The sequence below is a fragment of the Pungitius pungitius genome, chromosome 6 (assembly GCF_949316345.1).
Source record: "Pungitius pungitius chromosome 6, fPunPun2.1, whole genome shotgun sequence".
NCBI classification, from domain to species: Eukaryota; Metazoa; Chordata; class Actinopteri; order Perciformes; family Gasterosteidae; genus Pungitius; species Pungitius pungitius.
The window spans coordinates 6,729,708-6,750,985 of record NC_084905.1 but is presented as its reverse complement, the minus strand read 5'-3'; the positions used below and the strand labels follow the sequence as shown (position 1 = coordinate 6,750,985).

The window sequence follows — 21,278 nt, the reverse complement described above, 5'->3', positions numbered from 1 at the left end:
CATTAAATGCTTTGCAGCTCCGTTTGGTCTTTTTTCAATAATTTTGTTTTCCTCTTTGCGGTTGTTTTCGGTCTGGCTGTAGTCATTTTGAGTCTCTTTGTGGATAATATCGGTCCCATTTGAAGTGATTTTACGTCTCTTGGAGGGCATTTCTTTTTACACGGGTTATAACCACAGTGAGTATCTTTGCAGCTACTCTGTATTTCTTTGTAGTTGTTTTGTTATTTTTGTGGTAGCATTTTGGACTTTTTGTATTTTGAATCTCTTATTTTGTTGGTATTTCTTTTGAGTGACATATTGTCAGGGAAAGCCAGTAATATTCTGGGCCCATGACGCCTGTTGTATAATGTGTTAATGTGAAAATAACCCTGGCTAGTATAGCCATATAAAAAAAAACATTCGTCAACAAGAAAGTGACAAGCACGTTAGAAGAGCACAGAGAGGAAGTTAAGGAAGGAGGTGAGACAGGAAGACGTTCACGTGAGATGAGGTAGTGCTAAATCTCTATCTCACTGCTGACAGACAAAGGTGACAGTAATATGAGGTTAATTTGCCTAGCAGATGTTCCCCATACAGAACTGGATTTATTAGACTAGCAAACACTGGTGTGGCAATAGGCCATCTGTCACATGGCAGCAGCAGATAAATTAAAAGTAGCCGCTGCGGGTACACTGTTGAGGTAAGGGCAAGTTACAGCATCTCCCTCGGAGGAGAAAGAGATGCGTGTTAGGGAGGTTATTCACCTCGTGGAGTGGGATGAGGGAAAGGAGTGAAAGATAAGCAGAATTGTGGAGAAAAAGGGGCCGATGGGTGTTCCCTCTCAAGGATGTCGAGCTGCGTTTTATTAGGGGAAAGGACTCGCACACTGTGTGTGTTGTCTGCTTGGGCGGGGAGCACGCTCAGCTAGCCCTCGAAGGGACTAGCTATGGAGATTGCGAGCGCTTTTCCTGGCGCACGCGTCTCTCTCGTCGAGCCCTCTTTGAGGTGGACGGCTCGATGAGACGCGCTCATGCCGAGGCAGAGCGCCGGATGTCTTCGTGGGGATCGCAGGTGGACCTCACGGAGGGTCTCGGGACGGCTGAGGCGCTTTCCCGCCCCTCTACCACGCGTTCCAGGATCTCGTACCAGGTGTCGGGAGCACGCGCGGCGGGTTCCTCCCCCCCGGATGAGACACCGCTCTCACGGTCCAGCTTCGAGGAACTGGGCATGGTGAGCGTGGAGGCAGCGGAAGAACTGCTGGAGGTCCTCACTCGAGCCGCTGATAAACTCAATATCAGCTGGCCGCGGATAGGCCGCAGCCTACTACGAGCGGTAAGCTGCATGAACGGGTGTCTACCCTGAGGTGTCGGCGTCCTGGGGGAAGCCGGTGTCCGCTCGCGTTTACAACCCGCGTACAGCTTTGTATTCGTCAGTAGCTGAGGCTAAGCGACATGACCATGCTAGGATGCCGGAGTGGGCCCTGGCTCGACGGCAGGGCAGGCGGATTACTGCCTGCATTCGATGGTGCTCGTCCAGGCGTATCAGGCGGAGCTGCTTGGCGACAAGGCCAAGGGGAAGCAGCTAACGCCTGAGGTAGTTGGTGAGCTGCGGCACACGGCTGACCTCGCGTTAAGAGCCACCAAGGAGACGGCGAAGTCTGTTGGTCCTTCCCCTCTTTGGGGGCGCCATTGGCGCGGTCACGGACAAGCTCCACGCGGAGAGGCAGCAGGCTGAGGCGCTCGATGCTTTCCTTCCCCGTCGACGCCACGTCCGCGGGGCTACTCGAGGGCGGCCCAGGCCGTCGTTAAGCGCGCACCACCTGGCACAGCAGGAGAGCGTCGCGCTACGTGCACCCCCTCGCCGAGCCTTGGCCGTAGCAGGGCTAGTCTGAGGACGGCTGCTGCGAAGAAGGCTTCGTCGAAAACGGCCCTGACGCCAAAACTACCAAGGCCCGGAGGGTGATCCCCACCTGGGGGGTCAGGGTTTCACCGCACTACTCGGTGCTCCCATCCCCCCGGTACTCTCCAGGAGTCAGGCTGCTGTCCCCGCCATCGTTTCGGGGAACGGCCGGCGCCAGCGAGCCCGAGGGCCGTTCGCCCCCTCCAAGGAGGAGTCCGGCTCTACTAGACCAGCGGTTCCCTGCCAGTGCGCTGTTACAGGGCGCTGCGTCTGCAGACCCAAGACTTCCAGAGACCAGCCTCGAGGGGCTGGTGCCCCAGAGAGAGTGGCGAGCCCTCCCCAATGTATCTCAATAGGTCCTGCGTACAATCGACAGGGGTCACGCCATCCAGTTCAGGTGGCGGCCGCCTCGATTTGGAGGGGTACTACCCACAGTGGTGGACCCCCAGCAGGCTCTGGTAATCAAGCAGGCTCTGCAGAAAGGAGCAATAGAACGACTTCTACCTCCATGCAGAGAGTCGGGCTATTACAGCCGCTTCTTCTTTGTTCCAGAGGAGGATGGGGGTTTGCGTCCGATACTAGATCTACGCCGGTTGAACCGCGCAGTCGCGAAGTTGAGCTTCAAGATGCTCACTCTCAAACAGATCGCGTCACTGATCATGTCCGAGGACTGATTTGTCACGTTAGATCTACAGGACGCCTGCTTTCATTTACCCATCCTCACACAACACAGGAATTTCCTGAGGTTTGCTTTTGGGGACAAAGCTCACCAGGACCGGGTTCTTCCGTTTGGCCTAGCCCTCTTACCCTGTACCTTTACCAAGTGCGTGGATGCAGCTCTGGCACCACTGCGATTCCGGGGCATCCGCACCTTGAACTACATCGACGACTGGTTGATTTTAGCGCCATCCGAGCGGCTGGCGGCCCAACATCGAGATGTTGTGCTCGCCCACATCAACCGTCTGGGGCTAAGACTCAACGCCAGGAAAAGTGTACTATCCCCATTGCAAGGGACCACCATCCTGGGCGTGATCTGGGATTCGACCATGACGCGGGCACATCTGTCTCCCGCTCGAGTAGCTTTGATCCTCTCTGCAGTCAAGCAGGCCATGCTAGGCCAGCCACTCACTGTGAAACAGTTTCAGAGACTGTTAGGTCGGCTGGCAGCGGTATCCAACGTGATCCCTTGCGGCCCGTTGCACTTTAGACCGTTACAGTGGTGGCTCAGAGCCAAGGGCTTCTTCCCGAGGGGAAACCAGCGCCGTCTGATCAAGGTCACTCGGCGTTGCCTGCGGGCTCTGGCCATATGGTGGTCCCTCGGGAAACTCCGCTCATTGTGAGTGGTTTTTATCCCAGGGTACCTAAACCAGGGGGCAGACGCCCTGTCGAGACAGGGGCCGAGGCCCAGGGACTGGAGACTCCACCCCGAGGTGGTGGAGCTCCTGTGGAGAAGCGGTCTAACCGAGGTAGACCTGTTTGCCTTCAGAATGACGACTCACTGTCTACTGTGGTTCTCCCTCACGCATCCTGCCCCGCTGGAGGGAGGATGCGTGAGGGAGGTGCAGTGCAGGTGCAGGCGTGGCCGAGGCCTTTTCCCCGGTTGCTCTGCTCCCAGGGGTTGTGCGCACTGACTTCAAACAACGGTCATTTGCTCATATGGCGGAGTGGGTATTGGCGTTTCCATGCAGCTCGAGTTCCCTGAGAGGGAACGTCTCCGGTTACGAATGTAACCTTAGTTCCCTGAAGGGAACGAGACGCTGCGTGTCGATGCCATACTCTCGGCTTGCTTGTGGCACTTGATTTGGCCGTTCAGAGATGAAAGGTCCTGGCCTTCGGGTCCCTTTATAGCTTCCTGGTCCTTGTGTCGCCCGCCTATGACGTACCAGCTCGCCATTGGTTAGATTTCACACGTGCTTCATGACGCAGTCACGCAGAGGCGTTCCCACGCAGCGTCTCGTTCCCTTCGTAACCGGAGATGTTCTCACCATCGCCTGTCATTCATTATTCTAGTTATTAAGACACTCGTGGTTGCACATTCACTAAATACCTGTAGCTGTTATGTGCCCCGTTTAATTAGTTTACTGTCATGTTCTTTGCATGAATTAAACTTTACATCAGGTTTTAACTGTATGCTATTTGTTACAATAGCAAAAAAGCGTGTAAATCTCAAGTCCTTGTTTTCCGCATTGCTGTTCTCTTTGTGTGTTTTTCTCACATTTCCACAACAGCCTGTGGCTCTTGTAACAACAACATTAAGAATGAATGAAGATCATTTTGGCGCCAGCGTCAAAGATTTGTAGTCCAGGGGCTAAACATAATCTACATTCTTATATACTGTGATCAATCAAACTCCAACCTTTTTTTTCCATAGAGTAACTCTTCATTCAATACAGCCAAAGAAAAAGATGACTTTTTGAGAAATGATTTGAGGACAGGACAGCCAGTGACACCTGATGATGTTGTTCATGTGGAGCTGATGCTCATGCTGTGATCACTAGTGGATCAACTCTTCACTAAACTCAAATGCTCAATGAGCCTCACCAAGCTGTCCAGATTTGAGAAAACAGAAAAATAAGGGGAGACTGTAGATAAAGTGCTCATTTTGAACTAGATAAGTAAATAACTGTAGCTGAGGGTTAATGGTGTGCCTATACTTTGGTGCTGCGGCTCTGCACAACACCTCTTCTCCTTCCTCTCCTTCGGTCTCTTCCTTCACAATAAAAGCACCTACAGCGGAACACTAGTGCAATAATAGATTACATAACTATTGATGGATCACATTGGTGGTTTTTAAATTGAACAATAAACGTCATTCCATTAGATTGATTTAAGATACCACTGGTTTCCGATAAATGTTGTGTGTAAAATCAACATTCCAACACATGAGACTTGCACTGGTGAAGTAATGTATCACAATTAGCCCCCCTCCTGTCAGTGAATAAGGAATTATTTAAACTCTGTCTTATTTTTTGATGTCAGGTCATCAACATCTGAGTTTTTGGAGTAAACAGTCAAAAGAAAATCAAATAATTTTTCTTTTCAGTTTTTCAAAGTTGATTAATGCAAGTCGTTGTGATAGCTCTGTTTGAGATCTTAAATGTCATTCTCTGTAATACATGTTCCCAATGTATCCCAAAGCTGATTTAATCATTTTTGCCCTCCATCAACAGCATCATAATGTCTTATGTAAAGGTATGGCAAAATTAGACAAATGAGACCCACTTCATTATAACACAGCCAGACCCGGTGGGCGGCGCCGTCCAGAAGACCTGTATCCTGGTGCGTCTGCGGGGGGTGCTTTCCGTCACAGCAGGAGCACAGTTGGTCATGAACTGTGTGTCCTCCTCATCAATGTTCTAGAAACGGAAGAAGGAAGAACTTAGTACAAAAATATTCAAACACAATGAGATTGCTTTTCAAAAAAACTAAAATATGAAGAGGTCCAGTTAGAGAAAATTTCTAGAAGCATAAGATCATAATGAGACTATAATGAGACTACCATATTTGGTGATGGCCGATTTGATTTGAAATGACCATACGTATAATTACATAGAAATTTAGTGTAATTAAAGCACCATAGAAAACCAACATAATTTTTGAGACCACTACAACTCTAGCTGGTTCAGACTTTGCAGTGGCTAAATGGTGTCATGGTGTTATTAGAGGAAATCTTACACAATACATACATTTCTCGCTTTTGCAACTAGGCCTGTCGCAATAATCAACATATATGAAAATGAGCGCGATAAAGTTTGGTGCTGCGAAATATTCTACTCATTTTACATGTTAATAAATGTCACTAGTTGATCGCGCTGCCTCTGTCTTCTTTCTTTATGAAAAGCGGAGGCGAGGCTTGGGAAGCGTCTCCACACACACACAACTGACAACGATGATGAAGAGAAGGCGTGAACCCCCCGGTGTTCTTTTTTTGCGACAAAACCTAAACACAACCATTCCACCCAGTCTTTCAACCTGAACTACTGTTGGTTGCTCCAGACTGCAGGTCTGCGTTCCGGCTGGGCCGGCCGATTGTTAGCGCAACCACGACTTCTCCCAGCCCTACCACATCGCACCAAGCCCAGTCATTAATATGTCGCGACAAGTCTGTATGGGGCAGAGAGCACCAGAGTGACTACCCCGCTCAGCCGACTAATATGCCGCCGGTCGGCTGAACCGTGTGAGCCGAATCCACTGTACTACTACACCCCCCCCCCCCCCCAGTCTGGATATGGTAGGAGGAAATGGATAGAAAATGTAAATCTACTACTAATTGTACTAGGCCAGTGCTTTACAAACTCTGTGGCACACAAACACCCAAAAAAGGTGACAAAACCTCACATTAAAGCATAATACAGCAAATATGCATATGAAGTCCTTTAAGTCCTTGATAATTACTCATCTTGTTTGGATGAACAGAGAACTGATATCCTGGCAGAAACTGAAGAGAGGCCCACACAAAGCCCTTCTTTAACAGCTCTCAGTTTCTCTCTATGTTTAGTTTAAATAGCAGACATGCTACAAAAGCTCATCTCACACAGATTTTGTGTGCAATATGGGAGCGATGATAAAATTGCTCTGTCTACCAAAATGGGAAACTCTTTGGCAACAGTCCACCATAAACTGTCCAAGACTGTGAACTGTGCAAGACGCCTGTGCAGTTTTCCCACTGAAGTCTTCCTTTTTACAGATATTCTGACGTGACCCGGAAATTTTCTCGCAAATAGGAAGTAGTCTTTGGTGGTTTCTCCATCGATAAAAGACTCATTGGCCAAGAGATGAGCATGTCCACTGATGTGAGTAGACTCAAAATGACCCTGCAACGCAACGTCTGGCAATTGTGTTATCTGATTGCAGGACTTTAGGTACTTTGTTAACCGCGTCACGGCTGAGCCTCTCGTTCACAATGGCTTTGCAGGCAGGCAGTAAAACTGTCTCAGCCAAATCAAAAAGCCCAAACACTGTGGCAAACAGTTCAGCTCCTAGGAGCTAGCTTTGAGAGATACATTTCTCAGACACATTTGTGGATTTTGTCATAAAAGCTACCTTTTTCTCAGTTTGTCTGCGTAGGCTAACAAAATTCTTCTTTTGATTGATTTTCCCCCACACGCCAAGCGTAACGGAATCGGTGGTGTCAGTTCCCCGGTGAAAGTGAATCGAAGCGGAAGATAACTTTCACTGTACTGCCTCGAGCTCACAGTATTTTTTTTTTTTTTTTTTACCACCACTCAAACTGGGCTTTTCATCTAAATTAGACAGCTGCCCAGGGCCCAGTTCAGACTGCATTTTTGTTTTTGAAATATTTCTCTATCGTCGTTCTTCACCACCTCTCCTGCTCATCATTTCATTTGTCTTATCTTAAATTAACAAGGTTGTTAATGTGCTACTTACTGTCACCCTTTGGCATGGAAAAGTATTTTATTACTAGGCCAGCCACTCAGCTCAACATTGGCAAATTACTTGAAACAACTCAATTCAATTGTTTTAAGTGAAATTGGACACTTGACTGAGGGTTAAACTCTAACTCTCTCGCTGGCTATTTTCACCATAGAAGTCTATATTTTCAAAATGGAGGCCGTGGCTTTACCTGCTCTGCTTTTGACTATGTTACTTATCAGGAATCCTCTACTTTGGGCTAATGGGAAGATCAAGTCTTTGAGGTCATCCAACAGGCTTAGTGACAGGAGGTCAGGGGTGAAAGGTGTTAAAGTCAACTTTGTTAAGTCGAGAACATACAATGCATATTGTTATTGCCGTCAAGGCTTTTATTCAAACAAAAAAAAAATAGAAACGGATTCCAGGCTTATTGTTCGATCGCTGGTGAGAGAGAATATGTGAATGAGGGCAGGACGGACAGAGAGAGATCAGACAAAGACGGGACGATAGGGAGTGTGGGAAGACTGGCAAAGGACCGTTTGTTTTCACTGCACAGGCTGGCATGTCTGTGTGTGTCCACGGTTTGTCTACCTCAATCTCTCACTCGCACTCTGTTGAGACGGTAAACACAGATGCTTCAGAGTGCCTGCGCAAGCAAAGGCAAAGCCCTGTTCAAACACACACACACACATCTCACGCACACAAAGACAGAGAAAGAGAGAGAGACAGACAATGCAAGCCCAAAAACCCTGGAGAACGCTGACAATAAGAGTGATGTAAGGGTGTGTATTTGGCGTTCGGTTTGTGCGATTTGTAATTAAATGCACAGCAGCTACAAAAGACTGAATAGAGTTGAAGCCTTTGGGACCTTGGTGCGGAGATGAAACTTTCGGTAGGAAAGAAACAAAGGCAGGCAGACATAGAGTGAAATGTCACCACAACACTTGAAGATGAGCTCATTTCAGAAAAGTCCTCCTGCTCGATAAAGACCTCGAAGGCGCCCGACATTTTGCCTCGAGCTTTCCATCAATCAAAGCCGTACTATTACAGCAAGACGCCGCGAGATCCCGAGGCCATCACAAATATTGCGTTATATTACATTTTGTGTCTGAGTCACCCAACCAAGGCAGCGGTGTCACATATCCAAACATCTCCTGCGTGAAAAAGTGACTGCTGTGTGCGTGGGATTTACTTCCAAGCAAATGGAAGCAATTCTGTGGCTTTTGGCATTCAATTACACAAAAGAAACAGAGGAGGAAAGGGAACGTAATGTCCATTAAGTCGGTTTAATATGAAAATGACCGCTAAGCTCTTTTTAAAATCTGCCTTATATACATAATAGAGTGTATACACATTTGGAGCTGCAATTCTTTAGACAGGTTAATGAGAGCAATTTCCAAAGTTTCTGAGCTGTACTGCTGCAATATCAAACTCAGACATGTAAATGAACTTTCCTGATGCCACTCTAATGATTTCGGTCCCACTGTCATGGCCTTTTCTCATCGCTTTTCTCTCGCGCTCAAGTTCTGAACTTATTGGAGCTTTTGGTGTGAAAAGCTCTCACAACAACCAGACAAGTCTGTCACCTTAACTGACAGAGCATACTTAGTAGGCAGACTAAATGACACGCAAAGGTCAAATTCTTTCTACAAACTCGGGCTTGTTTACAAACAATATCTTTAAAAAAATGGGGAACAAGGACTTTATTCATTTCTTCGTGTGTGCAGTATGAATAGGGTTGTCTTTGTGAGTGTGTGTGTGTGTGCCTACTCAGTTTGTTTAGTCTATTGTGAATGAGAAACAGCATAAATAACCTAAACAGGCTGGCGCTTAGATCAAGGCTAAGTCACACAGCTGTTGAGACTAGCAGTCATACAAAAAAGTTGTGACAATTTCTATCACAGTGGGTCTCCTTTTCTCTTTTCCCTACTAATTGGAATGTTTTTTTCACAGTAGGCCACCTCCGGTTCGATCGAATAATGCAAAAGTCTCCTAAAATGTACACTTGCTCTACTGAAAAGTGGGGAGCAACTCAACCGGTTGCTAAAAGAATGTCTAATTGTATAAATTTTGATGAAAACATTACTCCTCTTTTCTCTTGAGGTTATGGTTTCATCTCAATCTCAATAATGGTATACAAATGGACAATGAAGCAGTACGCTTTAGGATGGGCTTACTATGCTTGACAGGTTTCTGCTGTGATCAGAACCGTATCCAGCTTAAGTAGGTCACTTCTACTCATTCAATGTATGGTAACTTCCGTTTGATGGCTGCAAAAAAAGCTACATGGCGACGACCGTAACAAAAGGGCTGAAGTTTTGTCAGGGATAGTGGATGTCACTGCTCCTGAAAAAAATGACTATTCTGCTTTTGGAAATGTACAATCAATTGCTGTGCAGTCAAAACTCTCCTCCCACCAAAGCATTACAGCTAATTAATATAAAAAAACATAGAGATTTGTCACTTCCTTGCGCAAACTAATTTTTGTCAAACACTTGAGGCAAAGCGGAATCATATTAATGTAATGTAAATTGCCTTCTTGTGCGGTCCTTGAAGTAAAAAAGGGCATAGTTGTCCGTGTAAACTAATCAAAATCATCAAAATAATGAGAATTGAGCTCCCGCGTGGATACTTTACTTTGGGGTGATTTGAGTTATGCTCATAATAGGTGATTAACATTTACAACCAGTGGTGGCAAGGGTTGGGTACCGAGAACCGGTACCTACACGGCCTGTAGCTACCGCACCGAAACGCAACGCAATTTCGGTGCATGATTTCGCTTCCTGAGCCGATTGAAACACTTTGTTTCCACACTGTGATGACACCGTCCTCGCAGCAGCTAACGAAAGCCTAGCGCTTGTGTAGCTACAGCGGCCAGCTAGCCATTTACCTTCAATTTCTATTTATTTAAGTCAGTGGTGATCGTTCTTTCACAGCGCGCGGCCCTATCACCCCGACGGACGCAGGCAGACTATTGCACACACACAGACACGTGCGCGTACACAGGAGAGCACGCGCTCACCAGTAGAAACAGAGCGTGTGTCCGCTGGGTCCCCCCCAAGTATTAAACCGAGTGCGTAGCGGCGTTCCTTCAGTGTTGTTCGTCATTAAGGCGCATTGAGCTGCAGACACGTGACTCCATTTCCTCACACGAATGGCGGCTGTAATTGATTCTTTTCGTCTTAATTTTACGCAGCAAAGCGTTGACTAAACGTAGAAATAATAATACATTCCATCACACGGTAGATAAACAATATGCTCTCTTGCTTAATTCAGGTCTTCTGAGTTGCACCTGCTGCATTCATGACGTCATTACATCGAGAGTCAATACAACATAAATGCTTTCAATATGTTTCCTGCACAATGTGCATGAATCTAAAATTAAACGATATGATTAATATTCCCCAAATTCCAAACAAAAAATGTATACACGTCAAGCTCTTAGAGGGGGAACACCACATTACTAAACTGTAAAGAGTTAATATATTGTTCATAGTTTGAGTTAAAAAGTTCAAAGCCGTATTTTGAAGCCAAGTGTTTTTTATTTATTTATATTTACAGTATTGTGTATACAGTTAATCTATTGTTCAATTTGAAGAGATTATTGTTTTGACCTTTAAAAACAAAAGCAAAAAGTATTGGTTTAGGCACCGTTTAGCACCGGTATCGAAAAAACCCCAAACGATACCCATCCCTAGTGGCGACTGGTCCATGGCCCCACCTTGAGCCACAAAAAGATAATAATTTTTTTCATTATAATAAGAATACATTTTACAAATAGTCAAAATTTGTACTTGTAATTTTGTAAATTAAGATATCTGTGGAAAGTATATGCTTTCCTGCTCTTCCTCTCCGCCTGACGGCATGTCTCAGCTGAGCTTGGGTTGGGTCCCAAAGCGGCGGGTTTGAGAAGCAGTTTAGCCAATCACTGATAAAGATAATGAGTGATATAATGGTTTTATATTATATTACATTACATTTATCTTAAGGCCAGCCTTTGTCGACCTACACGGCGCTCTCGGGGCTGGGTCATGTCCCGTAAAGGGAAAAAAACTATAGAGAACACCAGGACACACACACGCGTAATGCCACGAACATAAGCTCTAGTATGAAGGCACACTGTGAATAACGGGCTTGACTGTGTTTATAACTGGAGGCTGGCTTGACTGCAGCGATAACTCCGTCACATCGCCGTGTGAAAGTTAACATTGCTACCCAGCTGCAATGCACACAGGACCACAGTGAGGAACCACAAAGAGAATGTGGATGAAAACAGGGATAGTTTATCCATAATTATTCATTGTGTGAAGTGATGATACCTTGATACGCTTTTTTGCACTGAATCATACTGGAATGTTTACTGAAACAGATCAGCTGGCCCTACCAAAAACAATTCCACCAACTCTACACACTCTTTTCATCAGAGCCCTCTAAGCCAGGGGTGTCAAAAATACTTTGCTAAGTGCAGAAATGACAGAAAGACATAAATTGCATTTCTATAAAAGTAGCTGCTATTCCTAAAAAGTCCACTGGGAATCGCACTCTGTGAGTGAGCACAGTCCCAGTCGACCAGACCATCCGCGTCTGCGCACCGCACCCCCCCGCCAACTGTACCACCAGCACATCACCGACACCAACACCGGACCCGCAACCCCCCCCCCCCCTCGCTGATGATTTTACTGGTTCGGCCCGCATGACATCAAAGTGTAGAGTATGTGGCCCCCTACCGAAAACAAGTTTGACATCCCTGCTCTAAGCACTGCTTGGCTTATGTAATTGCCTCTATCTGCAACCTATGACTTGGCTCTGACACTTTAAACTGAGCGGGTTTGTTTATCCCTGGCTGAACTCAGAACCCTAGATACTCCGTGCAGGAAAAAGGAAAGATAACATCTAATGTCTGCTCATCTCTCCCCTTATTTAAACAAGTCCATGTTTGTTTCCCCGAGCAATAACATGTCCCTGGCCTAGATAAATATGACCCAGGTCCCACACTCACGGAAGAAGCGCTGGGAAAAACACACGTGTATATAATTTCTTTCATTGTGTTAATATCTTTAGCATTACTTTTATTGATAATGCACCAAATGGGCATGTGGGTACATGTGGGACAAACCTCACAACTCAGTGGTATACTAAGTGCACACTCGTTCAGGTCTGACACGTTAAGAAGTCCTTTTACAGAACAGAGAGCAGATTATTGGAAAGGAAAGAAAAACAATGAGTAGCCACTCTGAGTTTTGGTGTTTTAGTAAAACAGTAGGCGGGCACATTCCAGGACAGCTGCCAGAAACAACCAGAGTACCAGAGAGCAAGGAGAAAGGAGAATAGCCACACGGGGAACGGAAACTGTGTTCATTTGGCTCCTCTTCCAAAACAAAATAACACTCATGACATTGCAAAAGTAGCCACGTAATTAACTCACAGAGAATTGACTGCTCTGCAGATGTATTAGGAGTATTATGTAAACCGCACGGATGAAGAAAAGCAGAGTTTGATGGATTGAGGTTGTTTGGATAAAAAAAGTAGGGCCTTACTGAAATGCTGCCTCTTCTCTTTGTGGTTTGCTAATGGGGCCGCAACATAAAGGACGGTGTGTTTACTAAAAGGCAATCATACTCAAAGTAATTTCTGTCACGACATTTATCCACAGTGTCCCCTGATATACCCTAGAGTCCTCACAGTCCCTTTGACAATAGTGCATAATAGGGTAAACATCATGCACTATTGTGTCAAGTCAACTTCATATATAATTTAGAGAATGACTGCGTCCTTAAAATGTGTTTTTACGATTATGATTATTTCCTAAACCAAGTTTGGCCTTTAAAGGCTGACCATGGAGCAAAATGCCATCTCCTTTTTCAAATCAGCCCTAATCTTCAAGGCCAACAGTTAGCTGGCACGAGACAGACAGGACACGGATTCCTTACAGGAGCAAGCAGAACCTCCAAAGATGGAGGACTACGGTGTTGTGCGAGGCTGCAAGTTGTCTCCCAGCAACATGGGAGTCTTTCTCTCTTTTATCTGATCACCTAATAGACCGCAACCTCATCAAATCCAAAGCCACTGTCCCTCTCATGTTGTGTATTAATGTCTGTAAGGAAAAATTGACCTGCAGACTACACTTTAAAACACTTTGCTGCGTCTCATCTCTGGAGGCCTTCATTGTTTTTGTGGATGAAAGTGTCAGATGGATTGGCCAATATTTATTAAACTGTGTGCAAAGCCAGGATGTCAAATTTAATTTTGTCCAAGCTCCCACACGGTTCTAGTTTCTGCTCACCGCGTTGCACTCCCTGGTCTCTGCATCACTCCAGAACCTGCCGGGACTCCAAGGTTGAGACTGGGAGGTATTTATTGTGCGGGGAGTGAAACTGACAAGAAATGACAAGTTTCCTTTTAAACTTATAAAAATGAACCAAGCAAGCAGACCGGAGTGTGTGACTACACGGAGTGGGTGTAACAAAACCTCAGTTCTACTGTGAGCAAAAAAAATAAGGAGACTACAGTGGTCTGGTTTGTGAAAAAGTCTCCCTTGGAACAGGGCTAAATTGCTCTCCATATTACGGCAATAAAGATTAAGAGCAAAACCGGCAGGAAGGAATATTCTCCTCACTGGGAGAAAACATTGCTCCATAGCGCTGCCGGTGGTAAGAATAACACATGGTAGCTTTTATTGACGAGGAGCGGCCGATAGCCAAAATGTGAATTGCGGGGTCCACCTCTAAAAGTCAGCCCACCTTAAGTGAGCCTCGGTGGGAGCTAACTTTGGGGTTAACACTCTGTTAATGGTGCACGGTACCGCTACTAGAAAGATACCGCGGTACCCTTACGTTGAAAACAACACCATTTTTAAATGTTTTTATTATCTGTACATCATTAAAAAAAGCACACAACCAGAGCGCACTCACTGTTCCGCTTCTTGTCAGGCTGCCTGCACGCATTGACTGCATGGACGGGGCTGCCCAGCTCTCACATGCAACAGGCAGCCCCCACTCACAGCGAGTAATCTAATGGGAGATATGCCCTCATGTGCAGGAGTTGTTGCCGACCGTCCTCGGCATGTTGAAAGAAAAGATGCCTGATGTGCGATCTGGAAATATTTCGGATACAAAGTATTTCTTATTCCACACATTTTTTAGGTCTCAAAAAGAGGAAATGTCTGAGTAAAAGAGGACGTCAGCTTTGTCTTGTGTTGCACTTGCCTGATGTTTGACTGTGTTAGGAAAGTTGTTGTCAAGCTAGCCAACATAGCTAGATCGCTGCCAACTCTCGCGGTTTCCCAGTGTGACACACGCTTTTGCATGTTTTCACACACACTCACGCCACACATTCAATTTCTAATGCAAAAAAAAATCCCTGCTGGTTCATCGGCCAACCACGCCGACGACGGTAAATGCCCCATCTGTGACCCTTTTTGCTGCACGTTGACTTGCTAGTTTGTCATAAACAAAGTAAGCAAATATCAACAGGTTTCACTAAGTTTAGCCGCTAGCAAGACATCTCTTTAGCGATGTTAGGAGGCTTGTTATAACATGCTTGGACATTGATGCTAGTATTAGGTGCCCTCGCGACAGGCTTCTTTGTAATGTTATTGTGATAGCTACAGAGCTGCCAACTTTTCACTGAACCTTGGAGCGACATTTTGTCGGGGTTGACCATACAGACGCCCGGGGAGTGGCACGCGATGCGCTGGCGATGCGGTCAACGGGTGGGGTGGGGACCAAAGTCCAATTTTTTTGCGTGAGAAATTGGATGTATGGCTAAAGACCAATGCGTGACACTTGAGAGCCCTGGGTCACAGATGCGGCATTTACCGTCAGCAAGGTTGGAGATGAACCAGCGCATATACATTTTTTGTGTAAGAAATTCGATGTGTGAAAACATGCAAAAGCATGTGTCACATGGGGATACCGTGAGAGTTTGCGGCCCTGTAGCTATGTTGGCTAGCTTGGCAACAACTTTCCTAACACAGTCAAACATAAAGCAAGTGAAACGCAAGACATAGCAATACAGCTAATAAGTTACTGAATAGTCCAGCAGAAATATATACATGCAAAATAACCTACAATTTCACTCATGTGGGCCTGTATGATCATGAGGTCAGAAGGCACACAAAATTGTACCAAATAATACACACTTGATGCAATTGTCAATATTGTTTTCCAATAAAGTGGAGAAATTGCCCTTTAATTATGTGTCCATCTTTAATGTACCCAACCACACATCTGTAAAATTATTATTACTATCATATATAAATATTCCAGTGTCAGCTATTGTAATATTTGGGCAGGTATAGTATCAAAGTCAAATTTTGGTATCGTGACAACCCTACACTCAATTACTCATCCACAACAACTCCAACAAGATCTTGCGCAACAGACTGATGAAGTCAGAGAGCAGAAGGGCGAGGCGAAATTTTTTCCCGCAGCTGGCTACATTAAAGTAATCCTCCCGCTCCGTTTTTGGCTAGAGTCTGGCTAGCATCAGCGTGTTGTGTGTTCTTGTTTACACTGAGCTGGACATAATGAGGAAGTCTGCCTTTCTCCTCGGGGGCCCTCAGCCGCTCAGTGAGAGCCGTGTTACTACTGAACCAAACATCTCACATCTCCCCCTTGCTTTCTCACTCGACTCCCTCTGTTAATCTCGGTCCTCACATACCATGGCAGGGGAGGGGAGGGGGGCACTTGCCGCTCAGCAGGGAAAGACGCCGTGCCTAACCTCACCCCCGAGAAGAAACCGCCCTCAAGAGGCAACCACATCCTCTTTTCTACTCACAGGAGAGCTCAGTTTCCCAGCTCCACCCCGAGGATGTGTTTGTCTCTGTCCGCAACACCTCCATCAGTTTAGTGAACTTTTCAGGGGAAAGACCCATCCTCACCTGAAACTGGCCGATGTAGTCGTTGTCCATGGTGCCCTCCCTGCCCTCCTTCAGCGCGATGAGGGTGAATCCCCGGAAATAAGAGGGGCTGGTTGCCAGAAGGACCACTGTTAAGGAGGAGAGCGGTGCAGTGTATTTATCTCTGTGGTGAGATAGTGGAAGGGTGAGGCAACATTAAAACCCTCAATGTGATGTGGAGGAGCTGCATGAGTACAGCTTTAGTATCTCACACTGTAATAACAGAGTAAATCTCACGCAGGGAGTTGAGTGCGGAGGAAAAGGCCGGGAGGGTTTTATTCATTTGTGCCCTAACCTTGAGTTTTCATACCAGCCCATTTATCTTCAAATCTGACAGGAAATATGTCAATATTTTTAAAAGCTGTTTAATAGCAAGATTTATTTTGGGCCCTGGGTGTTGTCCCCCATGGGTCTCTGATGGACTCAAATGTATCCTTGAAAAGCTAAATGTTCTCAGCATCAAATAATTGCATAGCAGTGAACATTTTGTCAGTGGGGAGATAGTGTTTTGTTAAGCACTCCTAAACCCTCGCCCCATCCCAAAAAGATCACTAGTTTTATTAATTTATTTTACCTAAATAAAGTTATGATTATAAAAAGCAGAGAACGTTAAACTATTTAATGGCTGCAGAAAAAAAAGATCCCAAGGTCTTAAAATGTTGCATGGGGGAAATTAAAATCCACCGGGTTGGATAGGGACTTTGAAGTGGTCAGTGGTCATCTTGAGTGGAGCCTGTTCTGTGTGCGTTTTCCTCGGATTTGTCAGACAGGTTAACACTAAGAAGGCCACAACTCCCCCCCGCAGGAGGAGAAGCACACACTGGTTTGGTGGAAATGGTGTCCTCTAGGCTGCAGTTTACAGTCAAATTGCTGAGTGCTTAAACGAATAAAGCTAACTACAGATTACATGTGCCATGTCTACCAACTTCACAAGCACTCCACTTAATGTGGCGCAGCTTTACGCACTGAATGCGCAGACGGACAGGGAAAGGGAAAGGCTACCTCTGTAAGTGCTGCCCGGCTGGTAGCTTTCCGGGTCCCCCTCGACTCTGATCCTGAACTCGTGGTGCCCCTCCTTTCGGGTCCCCTGGGTCTGCGCCCGGAGGATCCGCCCGCAGTAACCGTCCAACCTGCCGCCGGCGGGCTCCTCCACGAAGGCAACGGCGTTGCACAAGAAACTCGAGGCGAGATAGCAGTGCAAAAGCACCACATGGAGATACATTCCCATCTCGGAGTCCGGAGATGAGTGTGTTCAACCCAAAATAAAAAAAACACCCAGTGGAAAGGCGAAACAGCGGAAAGGGGATCAGATCTAACCCCCTTGCACAGGAATGTCCAACCGAGGTACCGCGGTGTCAGTGGTAGAGGTGAAGCGGAGACGAGTCCATCCTGAATTGGAGAGAGAGAGAGTGAGCGCGTCAGGGGCGCACGGCGTTCACGCGCTGCTGACCGGCTGTGAGAGAGGAGCTGCTGCTGCTGCTGCTGTGTTCCAGGAGCAGTGTGCTCTCAGAGTGGGGTGTGGTGGGGGGCGGCTGCCAAATAACCGAGCGCGGGTGCACACGGGTCCAATACTGGAGCTCTGGACTTTTTACTAAGAGCAAACCAGCCCTCCACTCATACACAAACCAGCTGCAAACACGCGCGCACGGTACACGAGCTGTGTTCTCTGTCGCGTTCGTGTCTTCCCGAGGAAGCATCCACATGTCCTGCCCGCTGTTCAAAAGCGAGACTAGATTGGTTTTAGAGCAAAATAGTTGCACTGAAATCCCCCCCCCCGTCCCGTCGCCTCACTGACCTGAGATGTGGCTGGCATGAGGGTTTAATGTGTTTCTATGACCCGATGTGCAATGAGCATCACTATTTAGTATTACACAAAACGCAGTACTGTTAATACTCTGAAGCTGTAAAATATAACAGTACGGCATGAGCCACGTGCACCTCTGAATAACGCAGAAAGCATGATTTAATTCATTGTATACTGAATGTGAAATAATTTCATTCTAATGAGCCTTAGGGTGTTTAGACATGAGCTCTATCATAAGCTCCTGTCAGCTTTTTTTCCTCCATAATTTTCTTGCAGACTAAATGCATGCATTCCTCGATGGACATCTGGTGTACACGACGCTTTCTCCTCACCCGCTGACAACACTTTCACGAGAAATAAATGCGTTTTCACAGTCGGGCATCGTCTTTAGCCCACTAGGAGTCGCTGTAGCATCCTTGCGGCAGTGGGTCCCTAGAGCTACTTAGTAAACTGGTCACTCTGAACCCTTCACTGTCCCATCTCAAGTTTTATCACAGAGGAGGGAAAAGTGCGATGGACTATGGAAATGGGGGGAGGTTTAAGATTTCATAATATGTCATTTTGAATCAGCTCAGGCAATACATTTACAGTAAGGTACTTAAAAAATAATAGTAATCTTTTTGAAATTTATTTCATTCCTCTCTGACATTCTTTTATCCCCCTTAAGTCAGTCAGAATTATAAGCATAACAAAAAAATGGTTCTTGTATATTGACAATACCCAAATGTGTGTTTGTGTTTAATGAAACTATGTGCAAATGAGCTGGATCAAATATATGTACATCAAAACCACGCGTGTGTGTGCATGTTTGTGTAAATGTACAGTCTTGCCCGACTGAAGACCGAGAGCTGGATATAGTTAAACTAAACAGCCTGAATGTCTCAGAATGAAGGATTCCATCTGGAGTGATACTGTACCAAAAATAAACCTTTATAACTCGGGCCAGAAAGTGGTTTGGGTGCTACGATTGCTAAAAATAAACAAAAAAAGAAGAGATGGCAGTTCTTATGCGAAACCTGTATACAATATGGGGAACAGATTCTATTCATGGTGTGTATGATATTTGGGCAAGTTTTAGTGGCTCCCATTTCAATTAAATGCATTTGAGGTGTCGCATTCATAACATGTTATCTTCCATCAGCAGAGGTGCTGTGACCTCATGAAGTTTTGGGTTTGGTGGGAGCTGCTGGAGAGAAACCTCATGGTGGAGGTTGCAACCTCAACTTACCTGCTTCTTCAAATTGAAGCTCTCCAGCCACTTCCGGACCAGAAGATGTTCCACCAGGACATTAAGATGGCCATCAGTTCTTGTTTTGGACTTGTGTTGATGAAAATATAAGTGTTGCATCAGAATTCTTATTGACATATGCCCTAGTATAGCTTCAGAAGTTCTTTGATGTTTATTTCATTCAAGTATTCAATACCAATACAGTTAACCCATACAAATGACAATGCTTCCTTGAACCACAGGAAATCAGTACATTGTTTTGTTTTTTAAATTGTTTTTATGTACAAATTGTATGCAAGAAAGACATGAGTAAAAACAATGCAAACGTCGAATTAAATGCACTTGGTCATTACTTTACACATGTTACAAAGCGCACGTACAGTATTTTTTTTTAAAGAAAATAAAAACTTGAACGTAGTAAGCATTCAGTAAACAAATACAGACAATACATGTTCTCCTACATTCACTATGTCGTCTAGAACATTTAATAAAACTAAAATCCTGACGCCATGCAAGCTGTAGCCCTTCAAAGTCAAGAGGATATCTTTTACACATTGAGGTCTGTTGTGTTTTCATAGTGTTTCTTCAATTTTTTAAAATGTTTTTATAAATTACTTGTCCATGTGAGAAAGAATGGATCATTTAATGACGTCACCAAAATATAAATGAAGCCCTTGATTGGTTCAATGTTTTATACGGTTAAATGAACGGTAAATGGCTTTTTTTTAAGCTGTTAGCAACACACCATCCGGACAATAAGAGTGAACAAATTGAAGAAACGTTTAAATAAATGGGGTAAAATATCCGAAAGCTGAGGAAGGTGTAAACACAGTGTATCGGCTCTCTTGTATAAAGTCAGTTGAAACCTTTTGTCCCCAAGGACAAGCGGTACACTCTCTTCCATGCTCTGTTGAGGATACATCCATCAGTCGTGTCATTGTGTTAAAGCGCACACACCAAACACACCCACAAACGCACACACACACACTGTACTAGCATTCTAACAAATGATTGCTGATTGTATCAATACCTCGATAAGAGAACATGAAGCAAGTGCAATAAGCACTTAATTCCAAACATAATTGTTGCAGATCGTGTGTGTATATGTGTTAGGCCTCTGAGCATTGTTGGTGGCTTGTGTATGTTTGTTTCTCCGTGTTGCAGACAGCCAAGCAGAAGGCTTAATTGAGGGTCCATCCCGATTGGGTGCGCAATCAGCTAGCCCCTTTAAAAAGCTTGGAGGACATCACCCAGGGGGGGGGGGGGCAAGTAAAAGAGGCCTTTGGCACGTTCGGCTTCCACCAGCCTTAGAGTGCTTTGTTTCAGCTGGCTACCATCAACTTTGTATTCATTGGAGCAGCAGCTGTTTTTCATTTTTCAAGTGTTCTTTGGGTGGTGGAGCCCCGGGACAGCTTCTGATATTTGGCAATTGCCAAATTATGATTCATTATGTTGACCTAGAATCAGTGTATAAAAGTACCCTTTTGGTATCTTATAGGTACTTCCTCTTGCTGTAATTAACACATGCCAATCATATTAGCAATTGGTGATCTAGAGTGACCACGTTTTGACAACATGAGACTCTAAATATGTCCGAGGTATAAACCATGCCGCCCAAAAAAAGAATTAGAGACAGACATTATGTTTCATCTATAGAGATTTTAAAATAATGAACATTTGTGCGCAACTAATTTGACACGGTTTTAAAGCAATGAGCACAGTGCTGTTTTATTGCACGTATAACTGTGGGGGCTGAGTTAACTGTCAACTAGATGGAAACGATTTGGGGTGGCCTGCTCGCAAACAGAATGGAATTCTTGAGATTTGTGTGAAATTGCGGAAGAAGATGTCATGGCACTGACATGCCGGTCAGTTCAAACAAAAGGTCTGAGCCAAGCATTAGAGTCAGTTTCTTTTCTGTTCATGTCTCTTTTGACTGGAAGGTAATCACCGCCCCAACGTGTCTGATGTGTCTGCCTACAGACTGCTGCACTTATCCAAAATCATTTCAAGGCATAATTTACATGCACTCGCATCCCCTCAAGCTAAGTGAAGCATTCATAACAAATTGGTGGAGATATAACATTGTGAAAGCA

General features: G+C 45.4%; 1 protein-coding gene across 1 annotated transcript in view; it reads right to left on the bottom strand.

The window, feature by feature from the left end:
• spon1b (spondin 1b) overlaps positions 1 to 17,862 on the bottom strand; it is a 63,306-nt gene extending 45,444 nt beyond the window's left edge. The window contains exons 1-3 of the mRNA XM_037451788.2: positions 17,153 to 17,862; positions 16,133 to 16,239; positions 5,101 to 5,234 (exon numbers count right to left, since the gene is read on the bottom strand). Of these exons, the coding sequence (XP_037307685.1) occupies positions 5,101 to 5,234; positions 16,133 to 16,239; positions 17,153 to 17,378 (467 nt within the window). The 5' untranslated portion in view covers positions 17,379 to 17,862. The remainder of the gene's footprint in view (positions 1 to 5,100; positions 5,235 to 16,132; positions 16,240 to 17,152) is intronic.
• Positions 17,863 to 21,278: the final 3,416 nt, after the last annotated feature.